The sequence below is a fragment of the Protopterus annectens genome, chromosome 9.part0, assembly GCF_019279795.1.
Source record: "Protopterus annectens isolate FY-2018-M chromosome 9.part0, PAN1.0, whole genome shotgun sequence".
NCBI classification, from domain to species: Eukaryota; Metazoa; Chordata; order Ceratodontiformes; family Protopteridae; genus Protopterus; species Protopterus annectens.
In genome coordinates this window covers 53761285-53783342 of record NC_056743.1, presented here as the reverse complement: position 1 = coordinate 53783342, position 22058 = coordinate 53761285, and the positions used below count along the sequence as shown (strand labels likewise).

The following is a 22058-nucleotide window of genomic DNA, read 5'->3' as shown; positions in this document are numbered from 1 at the left end:
ACTCTGGCTAGGCTTATAAATGCCCTAGGGCAGATAGCCTAGTATGAACCTATGAACCTATGAACCTATGAATACCTAACTGTATGCACCTGTCTTGTAACTTGGGCTGTTTATTCACTGAAATGCAAGTGTTGTTTTCTTTCTGAGAACTGGCTAAATTCACTTCATAGGTTCATAGGTGTGTACTAGGCTAATGGCCCTGGAGTCTTTACATGCGTAGCCCATAGAAGTGTCCTGGCATTGTGCCACCCAATGTTAGTTCCCAGTGCTTCTATCAAGTAGAGCCACTGGAGTGTACCCCGTGGTGAACATTCTATTTCCCATCCATTCATCAAGATTTCTCTTGAAGATGGCCAGTGAGGTGCTCTGCTTGACATGTATGCGAAGTCTATTCCAGAGCATGAGCAGTCTCTAGGTTATGAACCTGTCCCTCCAGCATGTTCTGTTGATTGTGGTAATGAGGTTGAGATCTCTGGAGCGTGTAGTGGGAGAGATTGGGGTTTCTTTTGATGTAGCATTTCTAACAGGGCTGGGTCAGACATGGCTTTGTAAGTTAAGCAGAGATCGCCTCTTAGTAGACGATATGAGACAGACAATAGCTGGAGCTTTATGGCCTAGGATCATCTTCGTGAGGCACTTTTGTGGCCTTTCCAGCTGTTGCATGTGTCTAGTGAGGTACATGCCAAATGGGTCATTATACTCCATGATTGGCCTAATGAGGGAAGAGTAGAGACAGAGATGATGACCTCTTTCTTCCTGGATGCAAAACTCTTGGTAATGAGATGTGCCACATAGAAGGGCTTTCTGACCACAGTGGCAATGTGGTGGTCGAAGGAGAGGTTGCTGTCAACCTGTGTCCCTAGATCTCTTATAATACCTTCTGTGTTCAGTGGGCTCCCATTGATGTGGTAATTAGTGGGAACTGAGTTTTTACCAAAGGGAATGACGACACATTTTTGGCATTAAGCATAAGGCCATGGTTTCAACACCAGTCATTGGTCTTAGTGAGGCCTTTCTGTAGGGTGTCTGCTTCGCTTGGGAAGTTAATAATGGCTCCCAGCTTGCAGTCATCTGTGAACTTGGTCAGCCAGAGTCCCTCCATGTTGGCCTGGACTTCTGAGAAATAGATGCCAAACAGGAGACGACCCAGGACTGATCCCTGTGGGACTCCACTCGTGATGGGTCGGCAGTCTGACTTGGAGTCCACTACTTTCGCATCGTGGATTCTATCTGTGAGCCAATTTACAACCCACCTAGTGATATAGGGGTTGATGCCTAGTTTGGTGAGTTTTATCAATAATTCCTGAGTGGAAATGGTATCAAAGTCCTTGGCCAGATTGAGGTAGGCTGTATGAACTGCCTTGCCTTCATCCACAGCTCTGTTGACTGACTCAAAGAAGTCAACCAGGTTGAGCAGGCATGATCTACCTTTCACAAAACCAAATTGCATTGGATCTAGAGTTTGGAGATTCCCTATATCCTTGTTAATATAAAGTATTGTGATGGAGCTTTTCTCTCCGGTCCTCTGCTAAAATGGGCTTTGCCCAGTTGGACTTTTCTGGTTAACAAAAACAAATAAATAAATAGATTTGCAGTGCCTGGGCTCTTCTGCATTCCAAAGGAAGCAGGTTTAAATATTTATATGCTAGCCTTAACTGTTTGAGGATGATGCTGTGATATTTTGGACATGTAAGGTAAATCTTAGGTGCTGATCAAGTCTTATTCTAACAATAGGTAAAGGTGAGCCACAGGGGTCAGTAATGCTCAAACACATACCAAAATACATAGTCATTTTTTGCAATTAATTACAAGCTGCATTTCTGCCAACCAGTCCGACAATAAATTGAACTCACAATACAGTTTACCTAGCAAATTGTGTTGTCGGAATACAGTACAATGATTTACTTGATATTGTCTTTATCAAAAGGCACAATTTAAGTCTACTAAATCTGAATGTATATTATTAGTGAAGATGGAAAACAGTACAGGGCCCAAGATTGACTCTTGTGTTACCCTTTCTGAGAAGGTACAATTTTCTGAAAGTGAGGCCCAGGGATTCTGTTGTTTAAGTAAGCAAACAACCACGGAGGGCACTGTTAACTAAACTAAAACAGGTAGCTAGTGTTTTAATTAGAAGCTCATAGATGATTGATTCAAAGCTCATTTTAAATCAATGAAGATGGTACCTCGTAAATGTCCTTTTTCCATTGACAGAAAGTAGGTCATAGTTTAATTGGTTGTACAGTAACCTTTTCATTATACTAACTGGTTCGTAGTCTGATGCTGAAGAGGGGTTAATACTTTCATGGACTGGAACTACAGTTGCGTATTTCCAGGAATGAGGGATTATGCCCACAGTAAGTGGGAGGCTGATAATGTTAATGGTTTTGAAGTCGACTTTGTTCACATCTAGATGAATTTTATTGAGTATTTAATTGACTTACATCATGTCACTATTTTCCAGTTGTTCTTAAACCTGCTTTGAGGAAACAGCCTTGAAAACTAATGGTGGGAAGTCACAAACTTTAAACATGGTTTCTGAATTTGTGGCATTGAGTAGCTGATAATTATATAATGTTTGGGATGTTGGGCCTGAGGATATAAATTATCTCAGGTTGAGGAATGGTATAACTATATAAAATGAATTTTACGCCACTTGTTATAGTTTTCCAGAACTGCTTTGGAACATCTATTCCTAATTTTTCTGTTTTTTTGTACATAAAACTTTACATCATTTCTAGCAATGTGTGCTTACTATTTATAATGGTGGGATTATCTGTTTTCTAAATTTTCCAGGCTAGTTCATATTCTTTTAATACCTTTTTGATGCACAGCAAGCCAGGGCCATCTTGTATTTTTAACTCTCATTTGCCTGAGATGGAAAGTCGATTTTGTATTGCTTCAGAAGGGTAGTGAGTGCAGTTGTTGGGTTGCTGTCACTGTAAATCATATCCCAATTAACTGCTACAAATTCTGTATCTGATATTTTCTGAGTGAAGTTGTTGATGGGTTTTGTGGAAATTATTTGTGGCAGTTTGGGTGTTTTGCATAACGAGTAAAACGAATAATATATAATATTATTAATAATAATAATAATACATAAGTGAATTGAGGTCACTAAGTCATTTTATGTGATATGGTTGTTCAGGCATATCTATGTGGGAAGTTTGTTATAATTACATCAATTAATGAGGAGTTAATTGCTTTATGGGGATGTACTTTGTAGATGTTTACCCGTTTGGCAGAGGTCGTGTTTCTGAAGGGACCTATTTAGGTATCTTCTTTGTGGTCCTAGCCAATTCATATTAAAGTATCCTAGAATACCGAGTTTCACTGAGTTTAGATTTTCATTAATAATTTAGAAAAAAGATCTTTCATATGTTTCCCTTACCATCCACTCTATGTTCCCATTGTTACTGATGGACGTAAGATTTGAGTAGTAACCAAAAGTATAACACTGCCAATAGAAGAGGTGGACATCAGAGTCCTTCTCAGGCCTGACCATGACCGGTGAGTAACCTCACAGCTGAAGTATGGTCACTGCTTATCTGTGTTGAAGGTACACATTCAAGGAGGGACTGGACCCCTCATGTAGGAGGTATACCAGCTACAGCCCACTGAGAAGAGGCCTAGAGACAACCTCAGGATATTCTGCAGAAATGATACATCTCATCTTGTATGGGCATGCCTGGTATTCCCATAAAATGACTGAGGGTTCTGGAAAGGAACTGGGATATGGTAAGCATGCTCAGTCTACTAATGCTGTGACTCTCACTAACTCATATGGCTTAGAAAATGGATAGATGGATGGATGGATGGATAGATAGATAGACTGATTAGATAGATAGATAGATAGATAGATAGATAGATAGATAGATAGATAGATAGATAGATAGATAGATAGATAGATAGATAGATGGATATACAGCTAGATAGATAGATGGATATATAGATGGATGGATGAATGGATGGAAGTTTCGCCACAACACAAGCATCTCAAGGACGGACTGTACTTGAGCTTCAGTGGCCTAGAATTATTTCCATTCTGTTTTTTGTAATGTGATGATTACTTTGTGGGGAATAAGAAGGTTAGATATGTGCATGAGTCCACTGGCACTCTTACAGTTTTATTGATGTACGTTTCTTACTGTTTGCACCCCATTTTCTTTATTGTTAATGTCTCATTTCTGCCATCCTGAGGGCAAATATGGGTCAGAAAAAGGTCTTCATAACTAGAAAAATATACCTTCTCATGAAACTATTGTAAGAAGCACACAAGGTTGCCCAAAAGATAAGTAATCAGTCAAATGCATGATCTCATTTCAACCATTAACACAGCACGGTATATTTTCATTTAACAAGTTGCACTGTACATCCTAAGAATTTATAAACACTTTTCTTTCTTGCACATATCACAGTTTTACTAAACAAAAGTGTTGTGGATTACGAGACGATCAAAGTTTGCTGATGTTTTGGCAGACTAAAACTAAAAGCATTTTAACCAACTATTCATCCTTACCTTCTATCTCTTTCTGTCCCTCCCTCAAATCCCATAGACCAAACATTGCTGCTTGTTGATTTCACATGTATTCTGAGCTGCCGTGTCATTACCTGTTGTTATTCAGATTTACATTCATTTAAGATCACTTCAGGCATCCTAAACCACTTTTTATTGTTTAAATGCATAGTGTTCCTGCAAATATTCTACATTTGTAAAACTACTTTATGTAAATTAGACGGCACAAGGTAACAAATCACCTGACAAGCATGTCTTTCAGAATGCAGAACCGGACTTCACTCTCCAACATTGGCACAAAGACAGCTGAAGTTCCGATGTTTATGTTTTCACTCTTCACTAATGACATCATGGCAGCTTTATCACCTAATTCCATAACGTTCTCATCATCATCATCATCAGCCCCTTCTTCCCATTTCCTACATGGGGTCAGGGTATCATGTTAACTGTTGCCATCTCTCTCCTGATTCAATATCACACTCCTGCCTTCTTCAACACTCATGTCTGACTGTCACAGATCTTCTTTCACACAATCCATCCACCTCTTTGTTGGATCCCCTCAGTTTTTCTTTCCTTCCTCCTGTCTTTCCCAAATCTTCTTCACTAGATTTACTTCTGCTTTTCTGCATGTGTCTGAACCACCTACTGAGTCACTTTCCAGAATATGGTAGAGTACCTCCAATGCGCTGTTCTTGGCTATTGCAACTACTTTCTTAGCTACTTTGGCTTCTGCTCTTATGTCCCCAGTGTGCATTCTACCACCCTTCTCAGGCACTTAATTTCCAGCACATCTAGCTTCTTCAACTGTTCTGCCTTTACTGCCCAGGTTTCTGTACAATACAGTAGTTCTAGCCGCACCACTGTTTTGTACACCTTACTTTTCAGCTTCTTTGACATTCTTCTCTCATAGACTACATCTGAGACTCTATGCCAGTTGGCTGCAGACCCTCTTATTCTAACTTTGATCTCTTCATTCATACCTCCCTTCTCCTCAACCACCCCTCACAGATAGTTGAAGCTATTAACCTGCTCCACTATCTTCCCTTCTATCTCAATTCTCAGCTTCTTCTGATTTCCCCACTTTGCTGCCATTATGACTGTCTTAACTGGGCTTAGCTTCATCCCCAGTGCCTTCAGTTTTGCATTCCATTCCCCTATCCTTTGCTGAATCCCTTGCTCAGAGTCTGCCTGTAATGCCATATCATCTGCATACAACAACTTTGTTGATCTATTCCCTCCCCTATCCTTTGCTGAATCCCTTGCTCAGAGTCTGCCTGTAATGCCATATCATCTGCATACAGCAACTTTGTTGATATATTCCCTCTGTCCTGTTTGCTAATGTAGTTCATTACTAGTATGAACAGCAGTGGGCTCAGAGCTGAATCGTGGTGTATACCCACTCACACTGGGAACCCCTCTGTGAGAATGAACATTGTCTGCAGTTAAGTCAGTTGGTCCTTGTACACAGGTTGCACTAATTCTGCCAATGTTTCTGGAACTTCAATCCACCACAGGGCTGTCCAAATCAGCTTTCTTGGGACCTTGATATATGCTTTCTCCAAGTCTAGGAATGCCCAGTTGGACCCTTTCCTCATCTCTAGTTTCTTCTCAACTATCTGTCTCACTGTAAACACTGGGTCAGCTGTGCTGCATCCTGATCTGAATCTGAGCTGCTCATTTCCCATCCTACTTTCTACTAGTCTGTGTATCCATTTATCAATCACCCTCTCCAGAACTTTTATGCAATGTGACAGGAGTTTGATGCCTCTGTACTTCCCACAATTGTGGATGTCCCCTTTGTTCTTGTACTCTGGCATGAGTATGCTTATACTCCAGTCGTCTGGGATACGCCTTCCTCTTCACACTGCTATGAGTACCCTTAGGAGCCATTTCTCCCCTATCATACCCAAAATCTTCATCATATCTGCTGTGACCTCATCTGAGCCTGCTGCTTACCCCTTGACATCATCCTCCTTAGTGCTGTCCTTACTTCTTCTATGGTGGGCTCCTCTTCTTCTCTCATTGTAGGCTGTTTCTGGGGCAGTACAGCTTCTGTGGGGTTTTCTTCATTCAGAAGCTGCTGGAAATACTCCTTCCATCTGCCTTTGGTGTCCTGTGGACTGGTGAGCAGGTTTCTGCTTACATCCCTTATGAAGAGTGTCTGACTATCTTCTTTATCTTTCTGTCTTTACCTTGTAACCCGATATAATTTCTTTGTGCCACCTACTGAGTCACTTTCCAGAAGTTGGTACAGTGCCTCCAATGCCCTGTTCTTTGCTATTGCAACTCTTTTCTTAGCTTCATTGTTAGCCAACCAATATTCCTTCCTAGCCTGGTAGGTCTTTTCTATCTCCCACGTTTTCCTGCACTCCTTTTTTTTATGACTTCTTGGACTTCTGCATTCCACCAGCATCTTTCCTTATGTACATTATTTCTATACTTGGCTTGGCCACATATCTGTACTGTAGTCCTCACATATGCTGTTTTGAGACGCTGCCATTCTTCTTCAACTCCACCTATTTTCTCCTCTTCTTGGGGTGCGAGAACCCTGAGTAATTCCTTGAACTGTTGTACTTTCTCTCCAGTCAACTTCCAGGTATTCACTCTGGTCTCTGTTAACCTTAGAACTTTCTCTGACCACTGCTTGCAGCTGATTGGGACAGTGACTTTACAATCATTGATTCTACCGCAGTGCTCTTTCCTTACTAGGAAGAAGTCTACACAAGTTGCATGTTAGCCGCTCTTGTATGTGATCTTGTGACTATCTCTCTATCTGAGCCATGTGTTGGCTACTATCAAGCCATTTAGCAGATAGAAATCTAGAATGGCATTTCTTTTATTCCTTTTGCTCCACCCATGTGGACCCAGGCAGTCCTCATATCCTGTTCTGTCTGCCCTGATATGTGCATTCAAGTCACCCATTATCAACACCAATACATGTTGTCCTGCTTTATCTGGTAGGTCCTGCAACTGCTGTCTGAATGCACTCTTTTCCTCACTATCATAGCCTTGCTGCAGGGCATAGCCTGACATTACTGCCCTATCATTACACTGGAGTCTGATTGTCATGAGTCTTTCACTAATTCTGATGATACCCCTCACTGCCTCCTGAAGCCTCTCTCACCACAATTCCCACACCATTTCTAGTCTGTCCCCCTCCTGAGTAGTAGACTCTGGATTCCAAACCAAGTGACTTTGCTTCACTGCCCTTCCATTTTGTCTCTTGGATACACAGGATGTCCAGCCTCCTCTGTATCATCATGTCATCCACTTCCAAGCTGCATCCTGTCAGTGAACCTACATTAAGTGTAGGAATTCTCAGTTCATGTTTGACAGGTTGATTGGTTTTACATCCAGCTTTTTCTCAACAGAGCTATCCCAGGTACCCCAGGCTGAGTAACTAGACCCCAGTGGCCAGTAGCTTATTGATCCAGGCTGCTGGGCTTTTATGGCAGGCACATACTGGCTAATAGGGGTACATACACCCTTCCCCCATTAGAATGGGTCCTTGGCATAGGTCAGAGTAGGCTGGGTCCTCAACTCACTTATCACCAGTAACTACCCATGGCCATTTTGGCAATGTTAGTTAACATGACGGAATCACCTAGAGCCATACTGTACACCTTTGAGTGGCTAGCCCTGCCATGGCATGCAGTCTGTGATCTGTGTTCTCCTAAGCGATGCCCAAAGTGGCTGGTCCATACAACTCTTCTCCCTATAGGACACCATATATAGTGTGTGCTGTTGTGCACAGCTCCAGTCATTGGTGAGTTTCAGATGAAAACACTCAGCATGTTTATTTTTGGAGGTGGGAGGAAACCCACAGAGACACAGGGAGAACATGCAAACTCCAAACAGGCATTGGCCAGAGGTCAGAATCGAACCTTGTACCTTTGTGCATGGGAGGTGAAGAACCATTATGCCAATTGGTCTTATCTATAATGCATAATGTGATAGCATTCTCTACAGAGGAAATTAAGCTACACAGGTCAGGCTCCACTGCAAAGCTGATTTGGACACCACCTGTCAATGGCTCATTAGGAACAAATTAACTTTTAGTGTAGCAAAAACTACCACACTGTTGTTTAGCTCACATCAATAGTGTAGAGATAATGAGGTACTGGATATTGTTGCACAGGTACACTCTCAGCTCACATCAATAGTGTAGAGATAATGAGGTGCTGGAGATTGTTGCACAGGTACTCTCTCAGCTCCCATCAATAGTGTAGAGATAATGAGGTGCTGGAGATTGTTGCACAGGTACACTCTCAGCTCACATCAATCGTGTAGAGATAATGAGGTGCTGGAGATTGGTGCACAGGTACACTCTCAGCTCACATCAATAGTGTAGAGATAATGAGGTTCTGGAGATTGTTGCACAGGTACACTTTCAGCTCACATCGGTAGTGTAGAGATAATGAGGTGCTGGAGATTGCTGCACAGGTACACTCTCAGCTCACATCAATAGTGTAGAGATAATGAGGTGCTGGAGATTGTTGCACAGGTACACTCTCAGCTCACATCAATAGTGTAGAGATAATGAGGTGCTGGAGATTGCTGCACAGGTACACTCTCAGCTCACATCAGTAGTGTAGAGATAATGAGGTGCTGGAGATTGCTGCACAGGTACACTCTCAGCTCACATCAGTAGTGTAGAGATAATGAGGTGCTGGAGATTGTTGCACAGGTACACTCTCAGCTCACATCAATAGTGTAGAGATAATGAGGTGCTGGAGATTGCTGCACAGGTACACTCTCAGCTCACATCAGTCGTGTAGAGATAATGAGGTGCTGGAGATTGCTGCACAGGTACACTCTCAGCTCCCATCAATAGTGTAAAAATAATGAGGTGCTGGAGATTGCTGCACAGGTACACTCTCAGCTCACATCAGTAGTGTAGAGATAATGAGATGCTGGAGATTGTTGCACAGGTACACTCTCAGCTTACATCAGTAGTGTAGAGATAATGAGGTGTTGGAGATTGCTGCACAGGTACACTCTCAGCTCACATCAGTAGTGTAGAGATAATGAGGTGCTGGAGATTGCTGCACAGGTACACTCTCAGCTCACATCAGTAGTGTAGAGATAATGAGGTGCTGGAGATTGCTGCACAGGTACACTCTCAGCTCACATCAGTAGTGTAGAGATAATGAGGTGCTGGAGATTGTTGCACAGGTACACTCTCAGCTCACATCAATAGTGTAGAGATAATGAGGTGCTGGAGATTGTTGCACAGCTACACTCTCAGCTCACATCAGTAGTGTAGAGATAATGAGGTGCGGGAGATTGTTGCACAGGTATACTCTCAGCTCACATCAGTAGTGTAGAGATAACGAGGTGCTGGAGATTGTTGCACAGGTACACTCTCAGCTCCCATCAATAGTGTAGAGATAACGAGGTGCTGGAGATTGTTGCACAGGTACACTCTCAGCTCACATCAGTAGTGTAGAGATAATGAGGTGCCGGAGATTGCTGCACAGGTACACTCTCAGCTCACATCAGTAGTGTAGAGATAATGAGGTGCTGGAGATTGTTGCACAGGTACACTCTCAGCTCACATCAGTAGTGTAGAGATAATGAGGTGCTGGAGATTGTTGCACAGGTACACTCTCAGCTCACATCAATAGTGTAGAGATAATGAGGTGCTGGAGATTGTTGCACAGGTACACTCTCAGCTCACATCAATAGTGTAGAGATAATGAGGTGCTGGAGATTGTTGCACAGGTACACTCTCAGCTCACATCAATAGTGTAGAGATAATGAGGTGCTGGAGATTGTTGCACTGGTACACTCTCAGCTCCCATCAGTAGTGTAGAGATAATTAGGTGCTGGAGATTGCTGCACAGGTACACTCTCAGCTCACATCAATAGTGTAGAGATAATGAGGTGCTGGAGATTGTTGCACAGGTACACTCTCAGCTCACATCAGTAGTGTAGAGATAATGAGGTGCTGGAGATTGTTGCACAGGTATACTCTCACAAGTACCTTGGAATTCACATCGATCCAAATGCATATTGTTCTTCTCATTTAAAACCTGTAATAGACAAAGTCTGTAATCATCTTAAAACCTGCATTATTATATCAAACAAACTACCAACTCTTTAGCCAAGTCTTTAGCAAATAAATTTATGGCCAGACCCTGCCCATATGACCCAAAGGAGAGTAATGCCAAAACACACAGTTTGGAGAAACTACAGATGAGATGTACTTAAGAAAAATTGTACCAGCAACATGAATTGTTTACCATAAGAAATAAGAGCACAGACCAAAAACATCAAATGGAAAAAAATAGTCACCTAAGAGAGAAGAACAAATACTGCTGCATTAAAAGCACTGATTAAACTAATAACTGCACCAAGGTTACCCCTTTACATATTATGATCCCAAGTCACAAATACTGAGTAAGAAAGACTAATCCCGGGGTAGCCATTCAGGGGTATTAATATTGGTTCTAGGTGATTTGGTCACATTGATTAATATTGATGTGACCCCCTGATCCCATGTAAACATGGGAAAAAGAGTGTTGACGGCAGATTGTAAATATGTAAATAGAGCTCTCTCAAAATGGCTGTAGTTTTACCACAATTAAACCCATGGTGGAATGACTAAAGATATGTATTACTGTTGGTAATGTAAAATCAAAAACATACTATGAAAACTGTACTGATATATTCAGCTGGCAATGACTAGTGTATTGCTAATATTTGTTATTTTAGTACATCGCAGCATGTTGTCAAGGCATTTGCAGTTCTGTTTCTCTAACCATATATTAAATCTGATGTACACTGCACAACAACCTTTACAGATAAATTGTGTCTTGTACCCAGGTTATGACTGCTTCTTAACTGAACTGCTCTAATATGTGTCCCAAAGAGGTCTCTGCAACACCTCACCTGAAGAAAGCATAGGAAGATGGGGACATTAAACACCAAGCCAATGTGCAGCACTACAGCCATCACAAAGAACTTTGTGCTGAAAACAGATACAGTCACACTGAAGCTTCTCACCCTGACAGACTAGAAAGCAAGAGTGTGCCTTGTTACCATAGAATAAAGAGGATATGAAAGACTTCTCCACTATGCCCCCCAACTCACAGATGGTACATTCCACCATGCACATCATACCTGCAGGTGTACACTACACTACACATTACGGTCCTTGATACCTGCATCCACCATGTACATCATGCCTTCAGATGTACACTGCACATCAGAGTCTGTGATACCAGCATTCACCATGCACATCATGCCTGCAAGTATACACTGTACATCAGGGTCCTCAGTACCAGCATCCACCGTGTACATTATGCCTACAGGTGTACACTGCACATTAGGGTCCTTGATACCAGCATGCACCATGTACATCATGCCTGCAGGTATGCACTGCACATCAGGGTCCTCAATACCAAAATCCACCATGTACATCATGCCTGCAGGTATACACTACACATCAGGGTCCATGATACCAGCAAACACTATGTACATCATGCATGCAGGTGTACAATGCACATCATGGTCCTTGATACCAGCATCCACCATGTACATCATGCCTGCAGGTGTACACTGCACATCAGAGTCTGTGATACCAGCATTCACCATGCACATCATGCCTGCAGGTATACACTGCACATCAGGGTCTGCAATACCAGCATCCACCATGTACATTATCTGCAGGTGTACACTGCACATCAGGGTCCTTGATACCAGCACCCACCATATACATCATGCCTGCAGGTATACACTGCACATCATGGTCCTTGATACTGGCATCTACCATGTACATCATGCCTGCAGGTATACACTGCACCTCAAGGTCCTCAGTGCCAGAATTCACCATGTACATCATGCCTGCAGGTGTACACTGCACATTAGGGTCCTTGAAACCAGCATCCATCATGTACATCATGCCTGCAGGTATACACTGCACATCAGGGTCCTCAATACCAGAATCCACCATGTACATCATGCCTGCAGGTATATACTGCACATCAGGGTCCATGATACCAGCAAACACCATGTACATCATGCCTGCAGGTGTACACTGCACATCATGGTCCTTGATACTGGCATCCACCATGTATATCATGCCTGCAGGTGTATACTGCACATCAGAGTCCTCAATACTAGCATCCACCATGTACATTCCACATCAGGGTCCTTGATACTGACATCCACCATATACATCATGCCAGCAGGTGTACATTGCACATCAGGGTCCTCAATACCAGTATCCCCCATGTACATCATGCCTGCAGGCATACACTGCATATCAGGGTCCTTGACACCAGCATCCACCATGTACATCATGCCTGTAGGTATACACTGCACATCAGGGTCCTTGATACCAGCCCCAACACTTATTGTGTACCCCTGCTATTTGTTTTCATGTTTACCAAGGAATAAACCACATGCAGATTTTAAACCACAGTACAATGTTTTTGCCAAATTTGAATCTTTGTAGTTTCATATCAACAAACACACCAACAGTCATTAGTCCCCCACTGCGGTTACTGTGGATGCTATCAGTGGCTTATAGTAGCACAGAGTACAAAAAGAATTTCTGAAATCATTATGTTGATCTCAGAGAAGACCACTGCTGTTTATGTTTTTAAATAATTGTTGATATACTATTTTTTCAAATATCTTTATTAAAGAGCAGATGTTTGAGACTGGTCTGTAATCATTAAGCTTGGAGGGTGATTGCAATGATAGAGTGCTTGAATTCTGAGGATATTATGACAGTAGTAAGAGAGCTTTAACAGATGTGTAAGTGGGTTAGCAATTTTTGCTGTTGCATATTTTTAGGAACCTTGGATTTAGTTTGCTGAATTTAGTGCCTCACAGTTTAATGCGATTTCAAGAACCTAGTACCTGCCTCCACAATTCCAACCGATGTTGTAGTTTCTGCATGACCTCATAGTCAATGACCTGCTCCAGTGACATGGCACTGCTAGCTCAGGTCCCTGATGGTCAGTGACCTGTTCTGCTGACATAGCACTGCTAGCTCAGATCACTGATGGACAGTGAACTGCTCTGGTGGCATGGCACTGCCAGTTCAGGTCTCTGATGGTCAGTGACCTGCTCCAGCAGGGGTACACAATAAGTGCTAGTGCAGGTGCCTGACAGTCAGTGATCTGCTCTAGTGACATGGCACTGCTAGTTCTGGTCCCTGATGGTCAGTGACCTGCTCCAGCAACATGGCACTGCTAGTTCAGGTCCTTGACAGACAATGACCTGCTGCAGTGACATGGCACTGCTAGCTCAGGTCCCTGACAGTCAGTGACCTGCTCTGGGAACATGGCACTTCTAGTTCAGGACCCTGACAGTCAGGGACCTGCTCTGACAACATGACACTGCTAGCTTTGGTCCCTGATGGTCAGTGACCTGCTCCAGTGGCGTGGCACTGCTAGTTCAGGTCCCTGATGGTCGGTGACTTGCTCCAGTGATATGGCACTGCTAGCTCAGGTCCCTGTTGGTAGTGACCTGCTCTGGTGACATGGCACTGCTAGTTTGCATCCCTGATGGTCAGTGACATACTCCACAAGAAGCACTACTAGTTCAGGTGCCTGATGGTCAGTGATCTGTTCCAGCAACATGGCACTGCTAATTCAGGTCTCTGCCACTCAGTGAACTGTTCCAGTGACATGGCACTGCTAGTTCAGGTCCCTGATGGTCAATAACCTGCTCCAGTGACATGACACTGCTACTTCAGGTCCATGTCAGTCAGTGACCTGCTCCAGTGACATGGCACTTCTAGTTCAGGTCCCTGATGGTTAATGACTTGTTCCAGCAACATGGCACAGCTAATTTAGGTCTCTGCCACTCAGTGAACTGCTCCGGTGACATGGCACTACTAGTTCAGGTCCCTGATGGTCAGTGACCTGCTCCAGCAACATGACACTGCTAGTTCAGGTCCCTGATGGTCAGTGACCTGCTCCAGTGACATGGCACTATTAGTTCAGCTCCCTGATGGTTACTAACCTGCTCCAGTGACATGACACTGCTAGTTCAGGTCCCTGATGGTCAGTGACCTGCTCCAGTGACATGGCACTGCTAGTACAGGTCCCTGATGGACTGTGACCTGCTCCAGTAACATTGCACTGTTAGTTCAGCTCCCTGATGGTTAGTGGCCTGCTCCAGTGACATGGCACTGCTAGTTCAGGTCCCTGATGGCCAGTGACCTGCTCCAGTAACATTGCACTGTTAGTTCAGCTCCTTGATGGTTAGTGGCCTGCTCCAGTGACATGGCACTGCTAGTTCAGGTCCCTGATGGTCAGTGACCTGCTCCAGCAGCAAGACACTGCTAGTTCAGGTCCCTGATGGTCAGTGACCTGCTCTGGTGACATGGCACTGCTAGTTCAGGTTCCTGACAGTCAATGACCTGCTCCAGCAACATGACACTGCTAGTTCAGGTCTCTGTTGGTAGTGACCTGCTCTGGTGACATGGCACTGATAGTTTAGGGGCCTGATTGTCAGTGACCTGCTCTGTTGACATGGCACTGCTAGTTCAGATCCCTGTTGGTCAGTGACCTACTCCAGTGACATGGCACTGCTAGTTTAGATGCCTGATAGTCAGTGACCTGCTCTGGTGACATGGCACTACTATATATTTCCCCTGTGATTGGGAGTTTGCTGTGGTGCTGTCCCTGGATTGTTTATTCCATCACTAACTGATGCTTGTCTGAAAGGTGTCACTTCTCTCATGTAATCCCTCATATGGTCCATTTCCAAGTGTGTGCCTCCTGACACCAGTGCCTGGTATCTTCACTGGCAGGAGTTCACTTTGACAGTTTTAGAGTGCATCATCTTCTGTAATTTTTAGAGCATGTGTTATCTATAGTACATAACCACTTACATCAGCAGCCCATGGGTATGCCTCCTGTCATTTATAGAGCATGATGTGTTACCTACTGTACAGGAACCCTTGCATCAGCAGCCCGTGAGTGGGACACCTGTCATTTACAGAGCATGATGTGTTACCTATTGTACATGAACCCTTAAATCAGCAGCCTCTAGGTGGTGCCTCCTGTCATTTATAGAGCATCATGTGTTACCTACTGTACATGAACAATCAAATCAGCAGCTCATGGGTGTGTCTCCTGTCATTTATAGAGCATGATGTGTTACCTACTGTACATGACCACTTACATCAGCAGCCCATGGGTGTGTCTCCTGTCATTTATAGAGCATGATGTATTTACCTACTGTACTTGAACCCTTATATCAGTAGCTCATGGGTGTGCCTCCTGTCATTTATAGAGCATGATGGGTTACCTACTGTACATAAACCCTTACATCAGTAGCTCGTGGGTGTGTCTCCTGTCATTTATAGAGCATGATGTGTTACCTACTGTACATAAACCCTTACATCAGTAGCTCGTGGGTGTGTCTCCTGTCATTTATAGAGCATGATGGGTTACCTACTGTACATAAACCCTTACATCAGTAGCTCGTTGGTGTGTCTCCTGTTATTATTTATAGAGCATGTACAGCCCGTGGGTGTGTCTCCTGTCATTTATAGAGCATGGTGTGTTACCTACTGTACATGACCACTTACATATGCAGCTCATGGGTTTGTCTCCTATCACTTACAGAGCATGTGTTACCTACTATTTACTTACTGTACAGGAACCCTTACATCAACAGCCCATGAGTGTATCTCCTGTCATTTATAGAGCATAATGGGTTACCTACTATACATGACCACTTACATCAGCAGCCTTGGGTGTGTCTCCTGTCATTTATAGAGCATGATGTGTTACCTACTGTACATGAACTCATACATCAGCAGCCCGTGGGTGTGTCTCCTGTCATTTATAGAACATGTTGTGTTACCTGCTGTACATAATCCCTGACATCAGCAGCATGGGAGTGTGTCTCCTGTCATTTATAGAGCATGATGTGTTACCTACTGTATATGACCACTTACATCAGCAGCCCGTGGGTGTGTCTCCTGTCACTTACAGAGCATGATGTGTTACCTACTGTACATGAGCCCTTACATCAGCAGCCCATGGGTGTGTCTCCTGTCATTTATAGAGCATGATGGGTTAACTATTGCACATGAACCCTTACATCAGCAGTCAGTGGGTGTGTCTTCTGTCATTTATAGAGCATGTGCTACCTACTGTACATGACCAGTTACATCAGCAGCTTGTGGGTGTGTCTCCTGTCAATGGATGATCAAATGTACAGATTTAATAAATATTGTTTGTGAAATAGACATCAGACTAGAACTGTGATACATATGAATAGTGCACTTCCCCCTTAGTGTGTGCAACAGACTTTGGGTATTCTGGGAGACTGAGCCTATTGTTGGGAATGTGTAATTTGGATTTTTGCTCTGTTTTCATGGGTCAGCGTGTTTAAAGTTACTTCTAACACTGAGTATTGCATCTATGTTTTTCTTGGTGGGTGTGGGCTTACATTCTGCCAAATAAAAGTTACATTTCACAGCTGTCAGTCCTTCATTTACACTGCTTGTGGGCTAGCCATATATACTGCTGGGGATTCATTCAGTTTGCCCAGTATTTTTTATTTTTTGTAACAGGAATAATTCTGTATGTTTTGTTAATTCCTGTTCATTAAATAAAAGTACTGAGAGCAGTGCAAGTGTTACATCGGGATAAGGAGATTTCTAATTTCCTCTAATGTTATACACATCTGAGTAAGTACATGTGGAGAGGTTTGCCACAGTATTAAACAGGTAACTCTTCTGAGGTTGTAACTTTTGATCTGTTCTATACATCTGCATTTTGCCGTTCCACAAGGCAATATTCCCCTAGTAAACATTCTTCTAGCTGTACTTATACTTCTTCAGTTTGTCATTTATTAGTTAGTTTGTGTTCAGGGATTTCCATGAGCTATATGGCTTTATGAAGGTGCAGTTCTGTGTATTCAAAGGGGCCTACTGAAAACAAAACATTGCAAACTAATATTCAGTTAATACTGCCTTAAAATGTCTGCCTATGCCACTGTCAGTCCAGGTTCTGAATGAATGTGGATTGCCTGAAGGTGTGTTGCAGAGGATAAGGTGGCCGGCGACCTGCCTTTTTACAAGCAGGATGAATACCCGTGGCTTTGCTGCTACGTAACTAAGTAGCTGGCAGGAATAATTTATTTCTGCTATGGCAGTGCAATTTGAGGGGAAAATAAGACACAGGGGATATGAATGTCCCCTGAAATAAATACATATTTCAAAAGGAAAAAAAAATAACAGACTGAAGAGCCATTCTGAGAAGCACTGCCTGGTATTCACCCTTCCCTGGGCCTAGGTAAGATTACAAGGGCACTTATCATACCGCTCAACTGTAAAGATTTTTCAGAATGTCCAGATTTCTGCCTCATATTTTTAGTCCATTTTTCTTAAAATTGTGGTTTTCTGACAAATTAGTGGCAAATCATTAAAAATTGAAGTTAGAAAATAATGGCAGATATCTGAGTTTCTGACTTCAGAAAATTCATGCTAATGTAAAACCTGTTATTTTATTAACGTTCTAAGTTTGTAAGAGCAAAATTTAAATTTTGCTCCTATTTTTGGGCCTTTGTCCCACTTTTATTTACTACTTTGTCCAGATTTCTTGCTTGAAGAGGTTGAGAGGTATGGGCACTACATTAATGGCCAGAAAGGTATCCATGGTCCAATATTTCTTGTAGGAAGTGATCAGCTGCACAATAGAAAGCTGCTGCTTTCAGTGAGATGCTGGAAGTTTTGTATATTAAAAAGAACAAAATTAATTAATCTTAGTGAATTTATTGTATTTAAGGCTGTTAGTGAGTGTGTGTTTTATACTCTTGGAAGCCTTATGGGCTGAGACAATAAGGATTTATTAAAGCCTTTGGATCTGTGCTTTTTGTGGTTCTTTTTATTTATTTCTTTTGCTTGTTGTAGTATTTTAAGTTTTGTATATTAACCTCCCAACAAGACCCAGTGACTGGTAACAGTAGAAAGGTAGAACCCCACCTCCACCCTTAAAATAGCGTGTATTATTATCTGGAATTGAAGCCACATGTTTTTGCTGTTGTCTACTATGTTTTATCTAAGTTTGTAACCCTACTGAAAACTGCATATTATATTTATCTCTATATGTTTCTATTGTTCCTAATGTATTTCTACTCTGCTTTCTGGAGCTTTTCTCCCCGGGCCTCCACTGAAAATGGACATATATCCAGTCGGACTTTCCAGGTAAAGAAATGTAAAATAAATAAATAAAATAAATAAAATATGCATACAAGTTGGCATGCCAATTCTTCTGACTAATACTAATACAGCAGGTAACCAGGACAATGGCTGACGAAACAGGTATGCTACAAAAAAAGAGGTAAAACAGAAACATTTCCAGGTGATTTTTCTTTCCACTAAAAATAGTCAGTCACATTTACACTTTCATTGTACCAATGCTGCCTTTTAAATTAAGGAATGCAAAGAACAGATTAAATACTATTTTCATCTGCAGCGTGACGTATGTGGACAACAATGGCTTTTAGCAGTATGACTTAATTTAGTTTACTTTGACAGCATTTTAAGCAAATGGGAAGGTACAGCAGACCAGGTAGTTCCCATGTCAGGTCAACAAGCTTCACAGAGCTTTCATTTTCAGAAGAGGTGCACTTTAAGGGACCCCTCTTCCATCCCAGAAGACATCAGTATTTCCATGTATCATAAGCCATTCTGGCAGAAAATCAAAGTCGGGCCAGACTGTTTCTATCTGCTCTGATTAGATATTGTATTTCAAGTAACTCTTCAGGAAACAATTGTTGGCAAGTTCTGCCATACCTCTCAACTTCTAAGAGCAAGAAATCTGGACAAAGCCTAAAATAATGGGGTGACAAAGACCCAAAAATAGGGACAGATTTTAAGAACTACTTCTCTTATCTTAGAAAGTTGCTAGAATAACAGTATTTGTGTTAGCATGTATTTTCTGAAGCACATGAAGTCTCACATTCAAATGTATGTTATTATTTAATGTTTTCAATCCTCAGTGATTTGCTAGAAAACCACAAATTTTATAAGGAACAGACTAAAACATATGAAGAAAAATCTGGACATTCTGCGCAAATCTGGACAATTGAGAGGTATGAGAACATCTCTGCTATGTACTCCTTTCAGCAATAATAATGAAAAAGATTTTCTTGAAATAAATCAGTATAACATATCAGACGTAACATAAACATATTAGAAATATATGCATGAAACTGCTGGTGTAGACTTCACACAGTCTTTAACTCCACAATCAAAAAGAAACACATTAAATAACATACATATATTATCAATATATGTATAAAACAGCCATTGTAAACTTCAAACAGCCTTCAACTCCCAAATCAAAGAAAGAAGCACAGTTTGTTGGTGGGTGATTCTTAGCGGCACTAAAATGTGAAAATGTTATGTTGCAGTGAGTTTTTTTGCAATGTAATGCATTTTTGCAGGGTGTTTGCAAGTTTCATTTTGCAATTTTCATTACTGTGATGCAACAGTGGACTTTAAAATATACAGTTTAGGGAGTGTGAGGGCACAAACCCCCCCCCCCCAACATAAGGGGTTCAGAGCAGTTTGTCTCTGCAAATAAAAATTATTGCTTTGTGTTTTTAGGGTTTCTGATTTACCATTTATAAAATTTATCATTCGGAAAACTGTGAATCAAAAAGGTGTGACTCAACCACTCAGGTAAACCATTTAAAGGACAACATATGCATATCAGTTAATTAAATTTGTGGCAAAACAGTGCTTTTTCCTTCCTTAATTCTGAATTGTAGTATCATTTATAAAAAGTGTGGTTTGAGTATTTCTTCTTATTATCTGCATCTGATTATTCAGTTTCTCAGCATACAATTTGGCATTCTTTGCAGGTCTACGTATTTTTTTTTTGGAATTTCTCAATGCATCTGACTCACCATATTGCCCATAGCAAGTTTTCATCAAAGTGAGGTATCATTCCCAAATCTTTGTTTAGATTAACTTGAAAAAAAGAAGTGCTTCTGCTTGAAAGTACATCCATAACAAAATATTTTAAGGGATACAGAGCATGCAGTTCTTTCTGATAGGGATAACGAAATAACAAAAGGAAGAGACAAACTGATTCTTAACAAGAAAACCTTTGTTTTGAACAATTTACATGAAAATATTTAATAAGAATGGTGACATATCAGTTATTGTTAGGACTTGCTGTATGTTTAAATAACCATAACCTAAAGCAACCTGTGCATAAAACACAGTTACTATAATTAAGATCTTCACCTCCCATGCAGAAGGTACAAGGTTTAATATTAACCACCAGCCAATGCCTAACTGGAGTTTGCATGTTCTCCATGTGTCTCTTTGTGGTCCTCCCACCTACCAAACACATGCTGTGTTTCTGTCTAAAACTCACCCATGGAGCTGTGGATAGCAGTACAAACACTAGATGGTGCCCTATAGGTGAAAGAGTTTTGTAGACCACCTACTTTGGACATCATCTGGGATATGCAGTATCCTCTTAATGCAACACGGATTACAGACTGAGCACTGTGTCAGGGTTAGTCACTCGATGGTGTAGTAAATGACTTTAGGTGAGTTAGTCATCTTGACTAAAGTTGCCTAACATAGGTACAAGTATTTTCTTGATGATAAGTGGGTTAAGGACCCAGCCTACTCTGACCTACTCCAGAGACCAATGCTAATGGAGAGAGGGGTGTATGTGCCCCTATTGGCTAGTGTGTGCCTACCATAAAGTCCAGAACCCTGGGTCAATAAGCTTCTGGCCTGCCAGTGTCCAGTTGTCCAGTCTGGATTACCTGGGATAACTCTATTGAATGAAAGCTGGACATAAAACCATCAACCTGCCAAACATTAATTAAGGGTTGCTACACTCAATGTAGGCTCACTGATAGAACAGAGACTGGAGGTGGATGACAAGATAATAAGAAGAAGGTTGGCTATCTCCTGCATCCAGGAGACAAGATGGAAGGGTAGTGCACCAAAGACATTCGGCTTGTGATCCACAGTCTACTATTCAGGAGTAGGACAGGCTAGAAATGGTGTGGGAATTGTGGTTGGGGAGAGGCTTCAGAGGACAGTGAGGGATGTTATCAGAATTAGTGACAGACTCATGGCAATCAAACTCCAGTGTAAGGATAGGACACTGTTCATAATCTCAGCCTATGCCCACAGCAGGGTTGTGACAGTGAGGAAAGGAGTACATTCAGACAGCAGCTGCAGGACCTACCTGATGAAGCTGGACAACATGAATTGGTGTTGATAGTGGAGGACCTGAATGGTCATATCAGGACAGACAGACAGAACAGGATATGAGGACTGCTAGATCCACATGGTTGTAGAAGTAGGAATAAAGAAGGAGAGTCCATTCGAGGCTTTTATCTTAATAAGTAAGATGGGAGATGAACAGCTTAAATTCAGATCAGGATTCAGAAAAAATGACCTGATGTTTGAAGTGAGACAGGTAGTTGAGAAGAATCTAGAGTTTACTGAGTCCATCTGGGCATTAGCAGACTTGAAGAAAACATATGATAAGATTCCAAAAAAGCTGAGTTATGCAGTCTTGCT

General features: G+C 42.0%; 1 protein-coding gene across 1 annotated transcript in view; it reads right to left on the bottom strand.

Moving 5' to 3' along the window:
* LOC122810494 (neuron navigator 2-like) overlaps positions 1-11935 on the bottom strand; it is a 2968645-nt gene extending 2956710 nt beyond the window's left edge. Inside the window, exon 1 of the mRNA XM_044082075.1 lies at positions 11683-11935. Coding sequence (XP_043938010.1) covers positions 11683-11935 — 253 coding nt within the window. The remainder of the gene's footprint in view (positions 1-11682) is intronic.
* Positions 11936-22058: the final 10123 nt, after the last annotated feature.